General features: G+C 43.1%; 1 protein-coding gene across 1 annotated transcript in view; it reads right to left on the bottom strand.

The window, feature by feature from the left end:
- LOC143925721 (uncharacterized) overlaps positions 1-23392 on the bottom strand; it is a 102383-nt gene that overhangs the window by 42064 nt on the left and 36927 nt on the right. Inside the window, exon 2 of the mRNA XM_077450176.1 lies at positions 12764-13266. Coding sequence (XP_077306302.1) covers positions 12764-13266 — 503 coding nt within the window. The remainder of the gene's footprint in view (positions 1-12763; positions 13267-23392) is intronic.

Genomic DNA, 23392 nt, shown 5'->3' with positions numbered 1-23392 from the left:
TTTAAATTACATTTTTTCCTTTAGAAATTTAATTTTACTATGGTACTGTTCTAACCCACGGGGAGGATGTGCTTCTTAACAGGCAGACTAAGGACACCCCCAGGCATGATATTTAGAGGTATATTTCATTTTTATTGTTTCCCTTTAAGAATTATAAAAATGACTGCTCCTAAAAATTAGTCGCTGCTCCTAAAAAAATTGCAGTTTTTAAAACTTTTTTTGCATTGATACATGTCCCCTGGGGCAGGAGCCAGGTCCCCATACAATTATTATGGCAATAACTTGCATATAAGCCTTTAAAATTAGCACTTTGGTTTTTCATGTTAGTGTCCCATATACTTTAACGGCGTTCCCTGGCCTTCGAATTGGCCATAAACGCTGGATAATGTTCACTGTTCGGCGAATGGGCGAGTTGAACTTATATTACTCCCTACTAGCTACTTACGCCCTACTTACTCCCTACTAGCTAGTAGCTGACACTATTGGTAGCTGATAGCTGTGACATACAGTAATGATCACAAAAAAAGTCTTCATCCTGCAGATGTTACTGTGATCTGCATGTGGCTGTGTGTTTAATACTGCAATTGTCAGGTACAATTAAAATATAAAAAAAATGAAAAAAATATTTAAAAAATAAAAACATTTACATTTGTTTAACTTTTTTGGATTTGTCAGCCTATAATGAAAAAATGGCTCAGAGTCTTCAGTAAGCCAGGGTACCAAATAACATCCTTACAATATTAGGAATGTAAATTAGTCATAGAGTTATAGTCAAGTTAACTGACGCATAGCTGATCTTGCTAGGCTTCAAAGACCTATGGTCAGGGAAGGATTAATCACAGTTTCATTATAGGACTGGAACAGACATCTTGTATCAATAAATGTCTGGCTCTCCCTTTTCAAAATGTTTTGTAGCTGTTTAATTTAAATGTGTTTACACCTTACTACTTTATCATCAGTATAATGAAGGCTACATAAGGGAACCTGTAATGAGAAAAGTAGATAGGTTGTCATTACTGACCTGCTTCTGAAATGTAAATTGCCTGGCTTCAATGCTTTTAAATCACTGAACTGGAAAAAATATGCAGTAATTGAATGTTAAAAAGAGTAGCACACCCTTATCTCACTTCTTATTTTAAGTGAGGGATTGAGAAACTATTGATGTAAAGCACTGGCATGAGAACCAATCAAATAGCAATACATTTAGCAAAAGTCAGCATTGGCAGCTTCTGTGTTTATCTCATGACAGGTTTCCTTTAGTCCTTTTGCATTTATATAGCATGTGCATAGTAAGTTACATAGTCAGGTTGAAAAAAGGCAAGACTATCTAGTTCATCCAATAGAAAAAAAAAGCAGACACATAACAATTCTACCCCCCCCCCCCCAACTTGCTCTAGCATGGGAAAAAAATCTCTTTCCTGATCCCCCAGGAGGAATCAGATATTTCCTGGATCAATTGCCCCTGGCGTTATCTCCTATGATTGTTAGTATCCAGTTATACTTTGTGCAATAAGAAGTGCATCTATCTCTTTTTTAAAACAATCTTCTGAGCTGGCTATATATATTAGAAATCATTTCAAACAATGGCATAGGCAGGCCATAGATGGTGCTAATCTCTTTACTGCAACAACGGGTGGCAGAAAAGAGATTTGCACGATTCCCTCATCAACACAGACAGTGCTGAACTGGACAAGATCTAGGGCCTAATGCCCCGTACACACGATCAGAAAATCGTACGGAAAATACCACTTTCAAATCGATCGTAAGATAATCGCATTGTTAGTACAGGGCTTTCGAGAGCCGATCATGACAGTTTATCCAATATTATTCTATCGGACGTGTACAAAAATATTTTTCGTACAACGCCAGATCGGACGATTTTCGTTTAATCAGTACAGCTATCGTTTGAAAATGCAATACAAATGCATTACAACACATGACATCACTCCCGATTTTTTTTTTCTGTCGCAGGGGAATTTTCGTGACTTTAGTAAACTCAACAGATTCGATCTGAGATTAGTATGCAAAAAACAAACAAAAAAACGGACGTTCATTCGTCCGATAATCTCATCGTGTCTATGGGGCTTAAGTCTAGGGTTCTTTGAAAGAAATGAAGGACCATGTTTGCCTTCCTGATCCACAAGTTGTGCATTGGTACACCTTTGATCTAGGGAATTGATGAAGAGGTAACATGCAAACACTGCCATGTCTGATTGGAGACAAGAAGAAATCTTTAACAAACTATGTGGGCTGTCTAGCATGTTAAGCGGCCTAATTAAAATGTTAATTGCCTATATTGCTGGATCAGATCATGGACCAATATTGAGGTTATAGTTTCTCTCTTGGCAGAGAATAACTACTGTTAAACAAATGGATATCTGGTGAAATCTCAAAATACATCTATGATAAAGATTAGTATTCTGTTCTTGCCAAATCACTGTAACAATTGAGATAGAGAATGTATTTCCTAAGTTTACTGCCATTGTGTGATGGATTCCTCATCTCAAAGACGCATTTCATGGATGCAGGCAGATAATGCCAAAAACATGCTTCTCATTAGTTCTATATAGTTGTTTAAAAATTCTTTAATGCGTCTCAAAGGTGACTTTACATGGATCTTATGTGTTTAAGCTAGAAAGCAAACCAATCATAGATGAGTTCTGCGTGCCTATGAATGTTAGACATATACTTTATTTCAAATAACAACAGGCTTTCATTATTTCTTGTTTATTCTCTGATTCTGGCAGATAACTCTTAACGTAAAATTGTAAAGTATATGTAAAACACAATAAACTTCCTGTATTGGTTTCATTTTGGTCTGGTAAATTAATTATTGAAAGTGTTTTGTTACAGTGCCTTGAAGAAGTATTCTTACCCCTTGAAATTTTCCACACGTTACAACCAAAAACATATATGTATTTTATTGGGATTTTATGTGATAGACCAACACAAAGTGGCACATAATTGTGAAATGGAAGGAAAATGATAAATGTTTTTCAAAATGTCTTACAAATAAATATCTGAAAAGTGTGGTGTGCATTTGTATTCAACCCCCTTTACTCTGATACCCCTAACTAAAATCTAGTGGAACCAATTGCCTTCAGAAGTCACCTAATTAGTAAATAGAGTCCACCTGTGTGTATGTAATCTCAGTATAAATACAGCTGTTGTGTAAAGCCCTCAGAGGTTTGTCAGAAAACCTTGGTAAAAAAAAACAGCAGCATGAAGACTCTGGTCACATGAGACCAAAATGGAACTTTTTGACCTAATAGCAAAATGCAAAATGTGTAGCGGAAAACTAACACTGCATATCACCCTCAACACACCATCCGAAACATGGGAAACGTGGTGGTGTCAGCATTATGTTGTGGGGATGCGTTTTGTCAGCAGGGACAAGGAAGCTGGTCAGAATTGATGGGAAGATGGATGGAGCAAAATATAGGGCAGTCTTAAATGAAAATCTGTCATGCCGTGTACACACGACTGGCATTTTTGACAGCAAAGGTCAGATGGAACGAATCCTTCAGACAATTCAATCGTGTGTGGACTTCAACGGACATTTGCTGTCTAAAAATCAGACGGACTTTAGATTTAGAACATGTTTCAAATCTTTCCAATGGAAAGAGTCCGGTCGAAAAATCAGTTTGTCTGTATGCTAGTCCGACGGACGAAAACCGACACTGGGGCAGCTATTGGCTACTGGCTATGAACTTCCTTATTCTAGTCCAGTCGTGTGTCATCACGGTCAAATCCGTTGGACTTTGATGTGAGTGTGTGTGGCCAAGTTCGTTCGTTTCGTGTCGTAACTCCAGTGAAAAGTCCGTCGGGAAGACTGTCGGACCTAGTCTGCTGGAAAGTAGGGTCGTGTGTACACGGCATTAAAGTCTGCAAAAGACTTGAGACTGAGGCGGAGGTTCACTTTCCAGCAGGACAACAATCCTAAACATACAGCCAGAGCTACAATGGAATGGTTTAGATCAAAGAATGTTCATGTGTTAGAATGGCCCAGTCAAAGTCCAGACCTAAATCCAATTGAGAGTCTGTGGCAAGACTTGAAAATTGCTGTTCACAGACACTCTCCATCCAATCTGACAGAGTTTGAGCTTTTTGCAAAGAAGAATGGGCAAAAATGTCACACTCTAGATGTGTAAAGCTGGTAGAGACATCCCCAAAAAGACTTCCAGATGTAATTGTAGTGAAAGGTGGTTCTACAATGTATAGGGGGAGGGCAGAATATAAATACATGTCACATCTTTCACATATTTATTTGTAAAACATTTTAAAAACCATTTATAATGTTCCTTCAACTTCACAATTATGTGCCACTTTGTGTTGGTCTATCACATAAAATCCCAATAAAATATGTTTACATTTTTGGTTGTAACATGACAAAATGTGGAATACTTTTTCAAGGAACTGTATATCTAGTGTATTTGATAAGTGGAAAAAAAAATACCTGTTGATCTTGTCAGAAATCTTGGGTGCTGATAATGTTCTTTGCTCTGTCTTTGATGACTGTTAACATTTAGCATTGTACCATGTTCCGTTTTTGTGTACTACAGAACATCCTCCCTATATTATGGAGATGAAAAGAAGGGGGCTGCTTTATAATGCTAATAAACTTCTTGCCCTAGGGTGGCAAAACAACTTTTTTTATAGGTATAGGCACTTTGCCCTGGAACTCTTTTATATTCCTTGTCCCCATCCTGCACTCTTTGGGAGCCGCTCAGGAGATCAGATCTGTGGGAGCTGTTGGGAGACAGGCTGTCACTGATAAACACAGAAGCTGGACTTCTATGTTTACAAGTGATAGTGGTGAGAAGGGAGAAGAAGGCCTGAGCCAGAGGTGGTGGAACTGAGTTCCAACAAGTTCCAGCTGAAAGAAAGCCCTGGATACAGTACATACAGTAGAATGATCCTTTTCCCCCTAGGTCAGAAAGTGTGTTAATGGCAGAATCATCAAGTTAAGATAAGGCCAGAAAAAATGTTATTAATGTAGTCATCAAATTTAAAGTCTACCATGCTTCTTTGTCTTGAGTTTAGATACACTTTAACCGCTTGCTGACAAGCTGTCGCCATTATACTGCGGCAGGTTGGCACGGCTGCGCAAATCACCATAGGTGTATGTCGGCTGCTTTAAGAGCAATAGGGGGCCCGCTACGCCAGAGCCAATGCGCGTGGCCACTCCACAGAGAGCCAGAATGGGGATCTGTGTATGTAAGCAAACAGATCCCGGTTCTGACTAGGGAGTAGAGGAGATCTGCTGTTCCTAGTGATCAGGAACAGCAATCTCTCTTCTCCTCCAGTCAGTACACTCCCACCACAGTTAGAAACACCTCCCAAGGAACACATTTAACCCCTTGATCGCCCCTCAGTGTTAACCCCTTTCCTGCCAGTGACATTTATACAGTAATCAGTGGCTATTTTTAGCTCTGATCACTGTATAAATGTCACTGGCCTCAAAGTGTCAAGTGTCCGATCTGTTCACCACAATGTCATAGTTCCACTAAAAATCACAGATCAACGCCATTACTAGTAAAAAAAAAAAGAAATAAATAAAAAAAATTCCATAAACCAAAAATATGTAGAAGAATACATATTGGCTTAAGCTGATGAAGATTTTTTTTTGGGGGAGGGGGTTATTTATTATAGCAAAAAGTAAAAAATATTGTTTTTTTTTCAATAAAAATAGCTTCTGATAAGGCAGTACAGCAGCCCTCCTGAGGGCCGGCTATATTGTATTATTGTAGACACCAATCCGATTCTGCAGCATTGCCAGCTTCTCCTCTTCTTTTTCCCTATGGCTGCACTGCAGGGGGATTGGTCCTAGCACATGTACCCCATCCATCTGCTGTTCGGGCCCCCCATGTGCCCCTTTTCCCTGCAGCGCTGCTGGCTTTCCTCTACTCATCTCCCACCATGGGCACACAGGGGGATGTATCAGCATGGAGAGCAGGAAAAGGGGCCAGTAAATATGCCATGCCCCTTCCTTTCATGAATGAACACAGTGAGCAATCAGTACCAATCACACCTGTGTCCATTCCTCACTGAAGCATAGTAAACTGTGCTTACTATGCTTAAATTTTTTAATGAGCAGAACGAGTGCTTCCTATTCATCTGTGCAGCTGAGGCTGCAGAGAGAGGGACTGATAAAGCTATGTATGCCTTCAGTCACTTTCAGCCGGGGGAATGCGGCTGGGCCTGTCAGGTAGGCTGTATAGGGTCCTTTGATTTCTAACAGCAGCCCTGCCTCCCATCCTAAAGCTGCAGTGTTCATGTATTGCTGTGACAGGGTTATACAGTTGATACATGTCCTGTTGAACGAGCCAGTGTGTTTGCATGCATCCACTGCTTTGCACCGAGGGTGAACTCTTTTGTGTAAGAATGATTTATGGCACCTGGGAAAACTGGAAACACAAAATGATATAAGATCACAGCATAAGGAAGAAGAATATAAAAAGAGATAGAATGGTGAGCAAATACTGGCAGTAAAATAAAGGTAGCATATGAAGAAATGGAAGAGAATGCATATAACATTAGATTTAGAAAATAAGAAGGTGAACTTGGCCCTAAAAGCCTGCATATGATAAGTATTTGATCCATCCAAAGGAGATGTATATAGACACAAATGTTTTATAATGTCTGAGTTAATGGGATCGTGGTACATTGGGGAAATATTTCCAGATCAAAGCTGCTCACATGTTGGACAGGTTTCTCTTTTAATGCTTCTGCTATAGCCAGTTGGATTATCCTGTAACATAGGGATTTATAAATAGTGGACATAGATTATGAGTCAAACAAACTCTGAACATTCCTCTCAGACAACTGACTTCCTTGGATCTACCACATACTTCTTGCTTTATAATCTAGAGAGCAGACAAAAAGCGGATTGTGTTTTACCAGAACAGAACAGGATTCAACTAGATGTTTACTGAAGAATGGCCAGTGCAGATACATTCAAAGGACTTTATTGTGGAAACATCATAGACAACCTTTAAATGTGTTTGCACAGTTGCAAGGTTTGCCAAAAATGTGTGTTTAGCTCTCCAGCAGAGGGTCTGTCTAGTGGGCCAAGATAATGAACCTTCTGAATAATCCTACTGCACCATTTTTGGCCCCACTGCTAATGCCGCCTACACGCGACCGGTCTTTGATGGACTTGGTGCGGCGGACAATCCGACGGACTTTGCAGCTGAGGTCCGCCGGACTTTCAAACGAACGGACTTGGCCACACACAATCACACACAATCACTCCAAAAGATTTGAATGTGATGACGTAGAATAAGGAAGTTCATAGCCAGTAGCCAATAGCTGCCCTAGCTTCGGTTTTAGTCCCTCGTACTAGCACACGGACGAACGGATTGTCCGCTAAAAGCAGAGTCCAGCAGACAAATTTTAAGCCAGTCTTATTTCTAGGTCCGCTGGTCATTTGGGAAGAAAAAGTCCGCTGGAGCCCACACACGATCGAATTGTCCAGCGGACTCTGGTCTGCTGGAAAGTCTGATCGTGTGTACGTGGCATAAGAATGATGTATTGATTAAAGCCCAGCTTTCGGAACGCATTCTTGCAGTGGGGCGCCCCACAGTTCATGGGTAAATTGCTTACTATGTCTAGGAGTGCTGAAATTAGGAGTAATACTCACCTTATTCTCGGTTTCAATCTGTGCAATTGGTTCAGAACTACTGCCTCTCCAACACACTCCTGGTCACAGTCGCAGTCCAGCCTGCTTCATGTGCAATACCGGCATAAGTGTGTGCAACCTATTCCATTAGGGTGTGCACCCTAAAGCTCAAAAACATGTGTGTGTCCACACATTTATGACCCTGGCACATTGATCTCCCTACTGGCACAGTGAAAGAGAAGGGCTTAAGCCCCTCTCTTATGGCAGAGCCAGTAAAAGGGAGATCTTTCATATCCTCCCACTGGCACACAGAGCAAGAATGCTAATGCACATGGGGTGATTAGGGTGTGCCCAGGCACATCCGGCAGGCCCTGTGTGCACAATGATGAGGGTTAATACTGCACTGCATGTGATGACACTATGAGACCACCCAAAGACTGGGGAAGCTGAGGGACAGGAGGAGAGAGTTATTTACTAAAGGCAAATCCACTTTGCACTACAAGTGCACTTGAAAGTGCACTGCAAATACATTTGGAAGTGCAGTCACTGTAGATCTGAGGGGGACATGCAAGGAAAATAAAAAACAGCATTTTGGCTTGCACATGATTGAAGGATATCATCAGCAGAGCTTCCCCTCAGATCTACAGTGACTGCACTTCCAAGTGCACTTGTAGTGCAAAGTGGATTTTCCTTTACTAAATAAACCCCATAGCCTCAGTTCCCCCTAGACCTAATAAGCAGTTAACCCTTGGACTGGGGTGGGAGGGGCTCACTACAAGGGTAGATTTTGTTTAATTACTGCAATCAGGCTTAAATGACATGTTAAAGCAGACCTCCAAACAAACACAAAATTCAGTCTTAATTTACAAACGCAAAATCTATTTACCGGTGATTGATTTTTGTTTTGGAACGCATTTGGAAGATAAATTACAATGTATGTAAATCCAATATATACTTTTCAGTATGTTTGCATCGTGCCTCATTGTGTAACATTTTGTTAAGAAAATATTTAATTTATTCTGTTTCCTACCCGGAGATCCTGCAGCTAGCAACAGCACTTCTTGTTGTAGGCTGACAACGCTAAGCCACTGCCTTGTAATTAGTAGCAACTTTGTCAGCCTGCAGTGCAAAGGTTTTGAGCTCCATATTAGGCAGCACAATGGTCTACCAAAGTAGTTCACACAGAATGCTGTCAACACTGCTGCTAGTTGCTGGGGAATCGGTTTTGTATTGTCAGGTCAGCTAGCAACAGGAAATGCTGTTATTCATAGGATTTGCAAGTAAGCAATTTTGTAACAGCATCACAAATAACAAATTGTTTAAGTAAACTGAATACCAGCTTCCACCGGAGGTTACAAGAGGTTCCATGAGCATTAACCGCTTCAGCTCCGGGAGATTTTACCCCATTCCTGACCAGAGCACTTTTTGCGATCTGGCACTGCGTCATTTTAACTGACAATGGCGCAGTCGTTCGATGTTGCACCCAAACAAAATTGATGTCCTTTTTTTCCACAAATAGAGCTTTTTTTTGGTGGTTGTAGTGGATCTCCAAAGTCCGCTGGGAAATCCTTGAAGCTGAGGAAGTGCTAACTTATCGACAGCCACCTTTTACCCCCCCCCCCCCCCCCCAGTAACTGGATGACACACAGTTTGGGGAGTCAATCAACCACTTTATTTAGCCCCAGCTGGCTTTTTATATGCTTCCCCATGCATTTTCCAGGGGCATTCCCCTAACAATAAAACCTTGCCCTACACATGACTAGGAGTGTAATTACATCCCGTAGCAGATAATAGGTGGATTCATTAACACACTGAACAATAGGTGAATGGAAAGCTGCCTCAGTCTCCACCTCTCCCGGAATGCCCATTCTAGGAGCCACAGTTCTTGGTCATCAACGTCACAGTGTAACGGGGATGGGATCTTTATATTTCGCTACAGTGGTATTTGATCACCTCTGTGTTTTTTTTTTTTTTGTGCTATAAACAAAAAAAGAGTGGCAATTTTGAAAAAAAAGCTATATTTTTTCCTTTTTGCTATAATAAATATCTCTCAAAAATATATAAAAAAAACGAATTGTTTCCTCAGTTTAGGCCGATATGTATTCTTCTACATATTTTTTGGTAAAAAAAAAAATCGCAATAAGCGTATATTGGTATTTTTATTATTCATTTTTTTCTATTAGTAATGGCTGTGATCTGCTTTTTTTATCATGACCGCGACATTATTGCGGACACATCGGACCCTTTTGACACTATTTTGGGATCATTGTCATTTAAACAGCGATCATCGGTGCTATAAAAATGCACTGATTACTGTGTAAGTGACACTGGTGGGAATGGGTTAAACACTAGGGGGCGATCAAGGGGTTAAGTATGTCCTAGGGAGTGATTCTAACTGTGGTGGGGGTGGGCTTCCACTCACATGACAGTGATCACTGCTTCCGATGAAAGGGAGCAGTGATCACTGTCATGACACAAGGCAGAATGGGGAAATGCCTTGTTTACACTTTCCCGTTCTGCAGCTCCGTGACGATTGTCGGGAGATCGGCAGACATTGAGTCCACCGGTCCCGCAGGCACGGTCACGCTTCGCGTGACGGCATGCGCGTCCACTAGCCCTGCCAATTAAAGGGGATGTACAGGTACGCCCATTTGCCCACCGCTGCCATTGTGCCGATGTATATTGGCATGTAGCGGCTGGCTAGTGGTTAAATAATGACAGTACAATGACCACCAGGATCCAATGCAATAGTTTACAAGGGACACTTTTTTACTGATAGAAACAATGATGGCAGAAAAAAATACCAAATGGTCCATTAAGCCCTCCCCATTTTTTAATACTTTTTTTTTTTTTTTTTTTTTACTTTTTTGTCTGAATATAGATCTATGTTTGTTCCAAACATGTGTGAATCCTCTTACTGTTGACTGACTCACTACCTTTGCTGGAAGTCCACTCCAACCATCAATTACACTTTCAGTAAAATAATACTTTCCAAGATTAACTTTCCTTTTAAAGCCACATAAGAACCCTCTTAAATGTGATTCATAAAGGCCTATTTCCTTAATGTGGATGTAAAATATTTGGCTAAGGTCTTGGCGAATTGTTTGGGTACAGTGGTTGCGAGGTTGGTAAAGGGTGACCAGGGTGGTTTTATCTCTGGTCGTTCTACCAGAATAAACTTCTGTAGATTATTTCAGAATTTATATACCCACAAGATGGCTCACCTAACTGTGTTATTATTTCTTTAGACACTTGTAAGGCCTTAGTGTTGAATGGCCATATCTTTCACACACTGTAATGCTATGGTCTCGGCCCTCATATGATTGCTTGGATACATCTTTTATATACTGCTCCTGTGGCCAGAATTAGAGTAAATTCCCATGTTACTAAAGCCTTCCGTACATATGGTGGTACCCCACAGGAGTGCCCACTGTCTCCTGTTATTTGCCTTGGTCATTAGGCCACTTGCAGTCTGTATTTGTGCTTCTCCTGCCATTGAGAGTCTTCCCATTGGTACAACTGAAAAGCGTATCTCTCTCTATGCAGATGATACTCTGGTTTACTTAGCTGTTCCATGTGAGTCCCTATGTTCTTTAATACAAGAAACTACAACTTTTGGTGACTATTCTGGCTTCTGAGTCAATTGGGACAAATCTAGCCTATTCCCTTTAGACCAAGCTGCTACGTCAGTGATTTACCTGGACTCCAGATTTCAAGTAGTTGTTTAGATATTTGGGTGTTAAGGTCCAATTGCCGTTACATTCCTACATCACTAATAATGCGTGTCTGTCAGAAATCAACAGCTGGGAGACCAGATATATGTAGCTACACCAAGAAACTGCGACCAGACCATGTATGTATATCTTTAAAGTGAGATTTATTTACAGTGAACAATAACCACACACCAACAGCAATAAACATGAGGGTGCATGAAAGTGGAATTAAACCCTCCTATCGTTTTCAGTCAAGGAAGTTGCCATCTTGGCCTCTAATAATTCTTCAACTGCCATAATTCTGCACATGTGATCAGTTATGACACCAGCCATTGGATGGTTTGAAAGTTTGGTTGAGAGCACAACCAATGTGAAAGTTAGCATATCCGGCATGCCGGGAATGTAAGTGTTTTTTGAAACTGGGTTTACTCCCGCTTGAAAGTCAAAACTAAATAGCCTAACAAACTAACTATATACATAAACATGTACAAATGAGAAACACACAAGGCAGGGAGAGCAGGGAGCAAATGGGCGGGGGAAAACACAACTTGGATGGGAACAAGGCATCAGGATATTAGATGCAGAGCAAGGGCAAGATCAAGAGAAAATGGCTACAGAGTCAGGCAGCAGCACAACAAACAGGGTACAAGCAGAAGCAGTCAAAACACTGAGGTGCCATGTGCTAGTGGGAGCAGCCTTAGGCCGCGTACACACGCGCGGACTGTTCGCCCAACCTTGTCCGCTGAACAGTGTTTGGGCGGACAGTCCGCTCGTGTATGGGGCTTCAGCGGACAGTTTCAGCGGACAGTTGGCCGAACAAGGTCTTACGGAAATTCCGAAAAACTGTCCGCTGAAACAAGGTTTCAGCGGACTGTTCGCTCGTGTGTAGGCTTGTTCGGCCAACTAAGTCTCGCGCATGCTCAGAAAGGATTTCCACGTCGGAAGGTTGCATTGCAGTGTATAGGACGTCGTATTTTTCGTCCCGTCGTACGTGCCGTTCACGTCATCGCGCACGGTTTCAGCAAACTGTTCGTCCGTCGTGTGTGGCCATGTCCGTCCATGCTAAGTTTGAGCGGACTGTTCGCTCAAACTGTTGGACGGACAAAGTTGGGCCAACAGTCCGCGCGTGTGTACGCGGCCTTATATAGCCACCTAGCAGTTGAAAACAGGCGGATTACTGAAACCTGCTGGCTGCTGGGAGACACCTGCTGGTGGACACTAAGCTCCCGTTGACACCAGTGCGACTTGCACCCTATTATCGGCAATGGAACCATTTAAATCAGTGCGAATCCGACTTAGCGGTTGGTTCCTGCAATATTTTTTGCAATTTCGGGTGCCACTTGCATAGACATCTGTGCATGAAATCTCACAGATGTCAGGCAAGTCGCAACTGAAATCTCACTGACATGCGGCATTGAAATTGTGCTACTTCAAGTAAAGTAGTAGGATTTCAAAGTGGCATTCAGTGTGAACAAGAGCTAAAACTGTGGTGCTTTCTGCCCAGAGCACCACAGTGACACCAGCAGGCAAATCCGATCCTAACAGTTCTTCTGCCTTAAGCAGCAACTCCTGGATACTCCATCGTGCCCCATCATCTCGGTTTGAAAGCTGACTGTGTACCCCATCACCGAGGTCTGGAGGCTGGCTGAGTACCCCTTCAACAGAGTCTGGCTGTGCAGTAGCACAAGAATTAGCATAGTCAGGCTGGGCAAAAGCCAAGGAATCAGCATAATCCAGCTGGGTGGCAGCCTGGGAATCAGCATAGTCCGGCTGGGCAGCAGCCCGGAAATCAGCATAGTCCCGCTGGGCAGCAGCCTGGGAATAATCATAGTTTGGCTGGGCAGCAGCGTGAGAATCAGCATAGCCTGGCTGGACAGCTGGCAGCAGATCACAAGTAGGCTTGGCAACGGACAGCAGATCACCAGCAGCAGGCTTGGCAGCAGACGACAGATCACCAGCAGCAACTTGGCAGAGGATGGCAGGTCACCAACGGCAACCTTGGCAGAGGACTGCAGGTCACCAACGTCAAGCTTGGCAGAGGATGGCAGGTCACCAGCGCTAGGTTTGGCAGAGGCCAGCAGGACACCAGAGGCAAACCTGAACCCCATTGACAAGCATTGAGGCGGGCTGAACCCCATCGGCAAGCATAGAGGTAGGCTGAATCCAATCACCAAGTATAGAGGCAGGCTGAACCCCCATCTGAGCTGCTGGGATACACTTACTGGTGGACACTAAAACTCCAGCTTTCTGCCCAGAGTGCCACCATCAGGCAAACTCAGTCCTAACAGTTCCCCCTCTTAAGAATCAGTCTCCAGATGCTCCGTCATGCCCCACCATTACCCACTGTTGGGGTCTGGAAGCCTACTGGGTACCCCAACACTGTGCTCTGGAGGCTGGCTGAGTACCCTTTCAGCAGAGTCCGTTTGGGAGGCAGCCCAGGAATTAGCAGTCTGGCTGGGTGGCAGCCTGGGAATTGGCATTGTCTGGCTGGGTGTCAGCCTGGGAACCGCCATAGTCTGGCTGGGTGGCACCCTGGAAATCAGCATAGTCTGCCTGGGCGACAGCTCGGGGAATCAGCACAGTCCAGTTGGGTGGCAGCTCAGGGATCAGCATAGTCCATCTGGGTGGCTGGCAGCAGATCAGAAGCAGGCTTGGCAGAAGACAACAGTTTACCAGAGGCAAGCTTGGTAGCGAACAGCAGGTCACCAATGCCAGGCTTGGCAGCAGATGGCAGATCCCCAATGGCAGACTTCAGCGGACAATAAACATTTTTTTTTTTTTTAAAAGCATTTCCCCAGCCTAAGGGACATGCTCTTACCTTAAACCGCCGCACTGACAGCCCCGGGAAGTCTCTGCGACCACTGCAAACATTCCCAGGGTTCTGACAGCTTCCAAAGACTTTTAAATTTGGCGCCCGTGACGTCATCGCCGACGTCAGACGCGAGGCGCTCGCGCGCATGCGCGGGAACCAAGCCTCGGTCTCATACCGGGTTCGCACATGCGCAGAACGCCTGCATAACCCGAAAGTAGGAGAGAGGTTTGCTGGAACGCGGAAGCGAACGCAAACGGCATGGAGGAGACCACTAGACAAACAAGAGAAAAACACACAAATAAAGTGCTGCCATGGATAGACAAAAGGCTTACCACTCCACCAACGATCACCTGGCCGAACGGACTGGAACACACACGCCGTACCTCCAAGCAGATAATGGTCACCCATAGCAATGGGACACAGACCGTGCGCACTCAGGTAGGAAATCCTTTCTTCAGCGCTACTCTGCAAATACACTCCATACCCTGCTTAACAGTCAGGGCCTATCGGAGGAAAAATTCTCAGTCAATCAGCCAATCGATCGTCGTGAAGTTTTGTTTCCAGGAAAGAAACCATCCGGTCCTACTGGGGAGGACAAAAAAAAGGAACACTGATAGTAGCCGGGAGCAAAGATTTATGGGAGTTGGGTCCTATTGGGTAATCGTGGAGGCGGGGCTACCCACACGCATGGAGCCTTTCAGGAAAAAGACAATTTCAGATGCTGCAAGTGAAGGAAAATACAGCCCAGTTCTAGTAAATGCTGCACTAGTATCAGCAGCAGTAACCTGGAGAATCCCTATGGACTAGTAGTGGGCAGCAGCCTGGTCACCAGCAGAAGAAAGAAACAAACAGAGCCAACACACTGACTGCCCTGCACAGCACTGATATCAGTAATATCATTGTGTGTGTAGCTGGACACTGATCATCACTCACACACATCCTCTGCTTCCAACCTGCTGTGCGGTGATCAGGGGAGGGGGGACATTCCAGGGAGCTCAGGGGTTATCAGGAAGAGCTGAACTGAACGCTGATATATCATCCTGTCCTTAAAGCTGCAGACAGCGAAGGAACTATTTACTGTGCCATGTAATGGGCAGGCTGAGTGTGTACAGAGCAGTCAGTGGGGTGGATGTAATGCAAATGTAAAGGCTCGGAGATGAGTGGTGTGTATAGGGCGGCATCTACAAACGCCAATCTGTATTTTCCTCCACTGGTGTTTCCTTATACACGGGATCTGCACCTCTCCCCAGCTAGGACTTTGTGTGTGTCAGTGCCCAAGACGAGTGTCAGGAGCTGGGCGGAAGACACTTACAGGCTGCTTTGTGTATTGTTCCTAGGAGGGGAGTGCAGATCGCTCCTATACACCTGTACTGCAGAGCAGCTCCACCAAAATTCTTCTGCTTTCCCGAGTTACTGAGCTGCGCCCCCCCTCCTCACGCTTGTCTGTCCTGTTATACTGATGCCCAGCTCTACACACAAGACTGTTATCTCCACACCAGAGAGCTATGTATACACAGCAGCCAGAGTTGCACCCTAGGTGGCAGTGCGCCCTAGGCGGCTGCCTAATCCGCCTAGTGGTAGCACCGGCCCTGATTAGGGGCATGCCAGAGATTGAACACGTCCAGGGACAATAGCTGCAGATTCTTGTCTGACACCCCCTCCAGCCTTCTTTTTTATTCACGCTGATTGACGATTATGATTAACAGTGATTGGCTAAGGCCCTTTCACACATGCGGACGATATGTCCGTATTTCATCCATCCGTTTGCGGATGAAATACGGGCATACATTCATCCCTATGGGATAGCGGGTGTCTGCGGATGAACATCCGCAGACACCCGATTTCGTCCGCCTCCGCTACTGTCCGATTCTGCAGACTGAGGAAAATCCTATTTTTCTATCCGTCTGCAGAGCGGATCGGATGAACACGGACAGACGGTCCGTGCGCATCCGATCCCCATAGAGGACAGCGGAGAGCTGACAGGGTGGTCCCCGCACAGTGTGCAGAGACCGCCCTGTCCGCAGCCAGCTCAGTGGGGACAACGGAGCGATCCCCGCTGAGCGAGCGGATCATCACGGGGCGGATCATTACTGATCCGTCCCGTGTGAAAGGGGCCTAAGACTGGGAATCTGAACTGCAGCAACAAGGTGGCGTGATCAGGGAAGTGACATTGAGGAAGTGACAAGCACAGGTCACGTTAACCGGAAGACTGGCATCGGTGGCGGAGGGGGACTAATGTAGTTAATAATTCCAGCTAAACCAAAGCCTTGCAGAATAAAGCAAAACCATTTCTAGACAAGGTATGCCACCAGCATTTCATATTTAAAATACTATTTCCCTGGAAAATACTAAAAAAAGTTGTACTTACTCCCTGCATCTGCCGCGTCTGGCTGGTCACCTTCTGGCGCATCCCCAGCAGCCTCTCCAGGGCAGGTCTCCTCCACCTCCTGCTCAGCCTCAGCAGCTGTTGATCAATTTAATATAGAAAAGACGATTACAATCTGCAGTGTACAACAATCTCACACACATTAGTACAAAAACATTGAAACATGTATGATCACTCAGCAGCAGATACCAGCAAGATTATACTAACTTACATGTGGGTGTTGCCGCCTCAGCCTCCTCCTCCTCCTCAGTCTCCCCTTCTGACTGGATGATGAGACCTATTTAATAACAAAGGAGAAATGATGAACGTTACAATGTTCAAGCTTTAAAGATATTATTACTATAAATACTGTATAAAGATAAAATTAAATAATTATCCATTAGCATGGCAATCCAAAAACAAATTACAAAAACAGTAAAAAAAATAAAAAAAAAGGAGGCACTTACCTGTCCTGGTTCCAGCGACGAGTGCTAGGTGCACGACACTGATCAGGCGCCTCAGTTCAGAGCGGCGACGTTCTGTCAGATTACGTAAGTTACACAAGCGCTTGCGTTACCTGACGGAACGTCATAGAGGCTCTACCTGTCACTGCTTGAGTGAGAAGCAATGACATTGGAATCGACAATCCCCCCATGAGTCCGGTCGGGGGTCCCGCGGGCTCCATCGCTGTGGGGATACCCGCGATCGTCTCGCTGGGTGGATGAACGGGGAGATGCCATTGTAAACAGCATCTACCCATTCTGCCTAGCAACAAGTGACTGATCTCTGCTACATGTGATTGGAGCAGAGATCAGTGTTCAGTCACTAACACACAGCCACGCCACAAAGTTAGTAACACGCCCCTAGGACAGACTTAACCCCTACACTGCCACTCCCTGGTTAACCCCTTCACTGCCAGTGTCATTTACACAGGAATCACTGCATTTATATAGCAGTGATTGCTGTATGAATGACAATGGTCCCAAAAATGTCCAATGTGTCCGCCATATTGTCGCAGTCACAATAAAAATCGCCGATCGCCTCCATTACTTGTAAAAAAAAAATAATAAAAAAAATGCCATAAAACTACCCCCTATTTTGTACACGTTATAACTTTTGCGCAAACCAATCAATAATCCCTAATTGGGATTTATTTATTTTTTTTACCAAAAATATGTAGAAGAATACGTATCGGCCTAAACTGAGGAAAAACATTTTTTTTAAATAATTTTTTTTTATAGCAAAAAGACAAAAAAAAGAAAAAAAGAGAGCTTTGAGGGGAAAAAAAGGCCAATTTTATTTGGGAGCCACGTCGCACGACCGCGCAATTTTCAGTTAAAGCGACACAGTGCAGAATCGCAAAAATTGGCACTGTAATTTGGCAGCCAAATCCTCTGGGGCTGAAGTGGTTAAAATGGAAATACATTTTTTTTAAATAAATCAGAAACGTTACTTACCGTTTTAGGTCGCTGAATTTTTTACGACAGGCAGTCGGGTCACGCTGGTGGTGGTACAGCTCCTCCACCTTCCGGGCAATCTCCTCCCACTTCTGCCTCTTCCACTCTGGCGTGGTCTCTCTAGAGCGGGGGCCACACAGCTGCATCCAGCAAGGAAGAGTTTCTCTTATAAGGACCTGGGACTCTATATGAGTCCAGGTTATATTCCTCTTCCTGCTGGATGCAGCCTGTTTCCCCCTCTTGCCCTGTGATCTCCTTGGGACTGGCATTGGCACATCTGCTGCCACAGTAGATGGCTCTGCCAGTGCTTCTTCCTCCAAGCGCATGCTATTGCTGCTCGCCGCCATTTTCGATCTCCACTGACTGGACGCTGGGGCGGAGACGCACGGAAATGAACGACGCAGTTTCGACATAGCAACTTAAAACATACACGTATAATAATATTCGACGGGATCGTTGCACGTTTATAATAATATTCAACGGGATCGTCGCAACTATACGACACTGCAATCGTACATTTCAGCAATCGAATGCTCCGCCTATAGGCTATATAGTTTAGCAGCTCCATCGAATCTTTATCCATTCGACAGATACCATAAGCCTTCCAAGACAGATTCGACCGTAATTCATGTGGATTTTCGGACTAATGCAATTTTTGAACGAAAAACGAAATAAATAAAAACGAATTTCGGGAGTAACTAAATAAATAAAATTTTCGGACGAAAACGAAATAACAAAACGAAATATTCTACTCTGCACATGTCTAGTAATCTATGTCATTAGTCTGCTTGTCTTCGACAAACTGTTTGCTGGCTTTCTTGTGCATCATCTTTTGAAAAGGCTTCCTCTAGGGATGACAGCCATGCAGACCAATTTGAAGCAGTGTGTGGCGTATGGCCTGAGCACTGACACACTGACCCCCCACCCCTTCAACCTCTGCAGGAATGCTGGCAGCACTCATATGTCTATTTCCCAAAGATAACCTCTGGATGTGATGTTGAGCACGTGCACTCAACTTCTGATCGACCATGGCGAGGCCTGTTCTGAGTGGAACCTGTCCTGTTAAACTTCTGTATGGTCTTAGCCACCATGCTGCAGCTCAGTTTCAGGGTCTTCGCAATCTTCTTATACCCAAGGCCTTCTTTATGTAGAGCAGCAATTCTTTTTTTTCAGATCCTCAGAGAGTCCTTTGCCATGAGGTGCTATGTTGAACTTCCAGTGACCAATATGAGAGAGTGATAACACCAAATATAACACACCTGCTCTCCATTCACACCTGGGACCTTGTAATACTAACGAGTCACATGACACTGAGGAGGGAAAATGGCTAATTGGGCCCAATTTGGACATTTTTACTTGGGGTTTACTCACTTTTGTTGCCAGCAGTATAGACATTAATGGTTGTGTGTTGAGTTATATTGAGGGGACAGCAAATGTACACTTTTATACAAGCTTTACACTCACTACATTGTAGCAAAGTGTAATTTCTTCAGTGCTGTCATATGGAAAGCTATAATAAAATATACAAAAATGTTAGGGGTGTACTCACTTTTGTGTGATACTGTATATGTATTACTTATGTAAAAATTAAAAAGGGGTATGCAGGTTTAGGAATCTGCTACACTCTACTATTAGCTGCTAATATCACAGTGCTATGTATAATTATACATTAGCACTTCCTGTTTCTGGGGGGCTGGCTTTAAAAACTTCAGAAGGAGGAAGTGGATAGAGACCTGAGCCACATAGCCTTTTGCACACACGGGGCTGCTACTGTTGCTGTATCTTCATCCAGACCAGAAGCAGAGACTATTAGGTAATTGTTCCTGTGTTCTGTTGGTTTAGCTGTAGCTGCCCATAACTTCTTGAATCCTAGTGACAGACAAATCTATGTCTTATTGTTATTATCTCATGTATACTTATATGAAGTGATCGCATTCCAGTTTATCAGTAGGTGAACCTGTTTAGAGCAATACGGTTTATATGCAGCTCCTGTAATTTTAGTTATATGCAGATCCTGTTATCTTAGTTAACCCTGTCAATTCTGGTCAGGCATTCTATATATAGTTTTAACTCATGGCTCAATAACCAGCATAAGCTAGAGCCAAGTAAGGCATTTAATGGCCATTTCTGTTAGAGGTTGCATGACAGATTAGTAAATACTAGGGAGGGACTAAAGCACAGAGTAGATAGGCTGACTCATAGTTCCAGTGCCACACCACAGTTTTAGTGTATGAGAAGCTGCATTCCAGGCTGGTTGGACAACAGAAGGTGGATCCCTCCATCACCACTGATCTTGACTTCAGGTCAACAAAGACAGATGCTGCATCATGATCATCCTCAGGGGCCTCTGCAATTGGACTTTGCTGCAACATTTGTTTAGAGGTATCTCTATTAATAACCACTGTATATAAACCCGCAACAATTCCACCAGAATTTCTATCAGGTCCTTGGGCTGAAAATACCTGTTTGTATGTTCTATTAGGCCGACAATACCTGTTTGTATGTTATAGTTCCATACTGGTGTATATCTATATACTTATGGTTAACCACTTCAGCCCCGGAAGATTTGGCTGCTCAATGACCAGGCCATTTTTGCGATTCGCTTTAACTGACAATTACACGGTCGTGCAGCGAAGTACCCAAACAAAATTTACATCCTTTTTTTCCCACAAATATAGCTTTCTTTTGGTGGTATTTGATCATCTCTGCGTTTTTTATTTTTTGCACTATAAACACAAAAAGAGGGACAATTTTGAAAAAACACAATGTTTTGTACTTTTTGCTATAATAAATATCCACCATTTTTTTTTTAAAAGCTATTTTTTTCCTCAGTTTAGTCCAATATGTATTCTTCTAATCATTTTTGGTAATAAAAATCGCAATAAGCGTTTATTGATTTGTTTGCATAAAAGTTATAGTGTATACAAAATAGGGTATAGATTTATGGAATTTTTATTGTTACTATTTTTTTTTTTTTACAAGTAATGGCGGCGATCTTCAATTTTTATCAGGACTGCGAAATTCTGGCATACAAAATGGACAGTTTTGACACATTTTTGAAACCATTGACAATTATACAGCAATCAGTGCTATAAAATGCACTGATTACTGTGTAAATGTCACTGGCAGGGAAGGGGTTAACACTAGGGGGCGATCAAGGGGTTAACTGTGTTCCCTGACTGTGTGTTCTAACTGTGGGGGGGGGGGGGCACTGACTATAGGAGATGGCAGATCGTGGTTCCTGCCTATTAGGAACTCACAATCTGCCTTTCCTCTCCTCACAGAACAGGTATTGGTGTGTTCTGCCTCTCGTGCCCGAGGCCGGCGGTCATCGTGACTGCCTGCCACGAACATCTTCACCCACGCAATGCGGCAGTATTCGCACACCTGCTATTCTGCTTAAAGAAGCCAACGTACAACTGCAACAGTTCACGGGATCGTGCAGTATATTGACACTGGATGGTCGGCAAGTGGTTAATATTGATATGCTGGTTGCTGTTGTTCCACTGCTCCTAATTACTCTGGTTAGATTACTGGTTAATTTCCACTCATAGAGGCCCTTTCCTGGGTGGAGGCACTGCTAAGTTTATTGTTAAACCCTTTCTTCCACTTAGCAAAGGTTCCAGTTCTCTTACTTACCTACGGGTTTAGTGCAATGTCCTGTTTGGGGAGAAATAGAATGTATTGAGGTGAAAAACCTTGAAGGTTTACGACCCCTTTAACCTTTTCTGTGATGTAGGGTAGCTTAGGGACATGCCTAACTCCCTACTTGATCCTGCTCCTCTAGCGTGAAGCATTGTGGTTTAACACCTTCAAATTAAATAGTGTAAAAATGTTATATCTATATCAAGTGATGAAGCACTGGTTAATAAAGGTCTGTCATCAAATTACCTACCAGAACTCAGAAACCTGATACACGCAGTCCCTAAATGCACTGTACTATGGAGTGCATATACTGTAAGTAATTATGCATAGTAAACTAGGGATTATATATGTTATAAAGCCAGTTTAATTTATTAGAGAGGTGTGTGATGCAATCTTCTTAAAACCTGTTTGATAGAAAGTTAATTTATTGGGCCTCCATATTCCATTCGCTACCAAAATCCTCGAGATTTATTCATGTACAAGTACACGTCGACAGTGCAGCTGGCATTTATACCCATGTTACACAAATCTCCGGTTCCTGTTAATCTAAGTTTCTTCTTCTATTTTAACATGATAGATATTACAGTCATATGGCAGAGATAATCTTCTAAGTTAGTACAGTCTCATTCCTTAACCACCCCCATGACCAGAGTACATTGATTCATAAGTAGCCAAACTGAATTCAATTGCTTTCATATGTGTCATTTAATTTGACTAATTTGCCTTCCTAAAATTATTTTTTTTAAGAAGACAGCCAAATGCATGACTTCCAGAGGCAAAGTTTTACCACAGCTAGAGTGCCAAGGTTACCTACCCTCGCACAAGGCTTTTATTTGGCACAATGTTTTAATAAATACCCTGCACTTATTGCTGACAAATATACAAAAATGTGAATAAAAATATTTTTTATATTTCTTTCTTTTTTTTTTAAGTTGTATACTTTAAGTTGTATCTATTTTCTCAAAAAATATATATTTCTTTCTGTGTGCACAAACATTTAACACAAATAGTTGTTAAAATTTGAAAGTTGTTTACTACAAAACCTCATGTGATCACAATGTTATAGCATACCTCTCTGATGATGGTACTCACCATGTTCAGAGATTTTCCAACTTGAAAATCAACAACCCAAGAACAGCAGAGTGAAAGTGATTGTCACTGAAGATGATTATCTCCGCAGCTAACACTTCCCACTACAAACAATAGCTGCAACCATGTGTATTAACAGAAATATACATCGTTTCTAGTATCTGTTGTAAAAATTTTGACTTTAAATAAATGGCTGTCATATGTGATGTCACACCAGAAAGTGATATGAAAGAGGTTAAACTATAGTTACATTCTTTAAGGAGACAATACAAAAAAAGTGGCCTTATGCGATTCGCATAGCCGGTACCCCAAGGGATATTTGAGATATACCAAGCCGTGAAACAGTCTAATATCAATACATTTATTCATCAGATTAATAAATTTAATGATATTACACTGTTTCACGGCTTGGTAAATCTCAAATATCCCTTCGGGTACCGGCTATGCGTATCGCATAAGGCCACTTTTTATGTATTGTTTCTTCTGGGATTGCTATACCAGCCTTATGTGGATCACCAGCCTGCACGCATTATATTGATTTGTTCTTCAAGGAGACAGGGATAATTTACTAACGGGTAGAGATGGACGAACTTCCGACGGGACGTTTCGCGAATGCGAACCGCGAACACGGGCAAAAGTTTGCACACCGCAAAGTTTGCGGCGGGCCCCATTGAATTCAATGGCAGGCGA

Source organism: Lithobates pipiens, unplaced genomic scaffold, assembly GCF_037356315.1.
Source record: "Lithobates pipiens isolate NorthernLeopardFrog02 unplaced genomic scaffold, aLitPip1_a1.2 Scaffold_22, whole genome shotgun sequence".
Classification (NCBI taxonomy): domain Eukaryota; kingdom Metazoa; phylum Chordata; class Amphibia; order Anura; family Ranidae; genus Lithobates; species Lithobates pipiens.
Note: the sequence above shows the minus strand (reverse complement) of the source record. Positions and strands in the feature narration are given on the sequence as shown.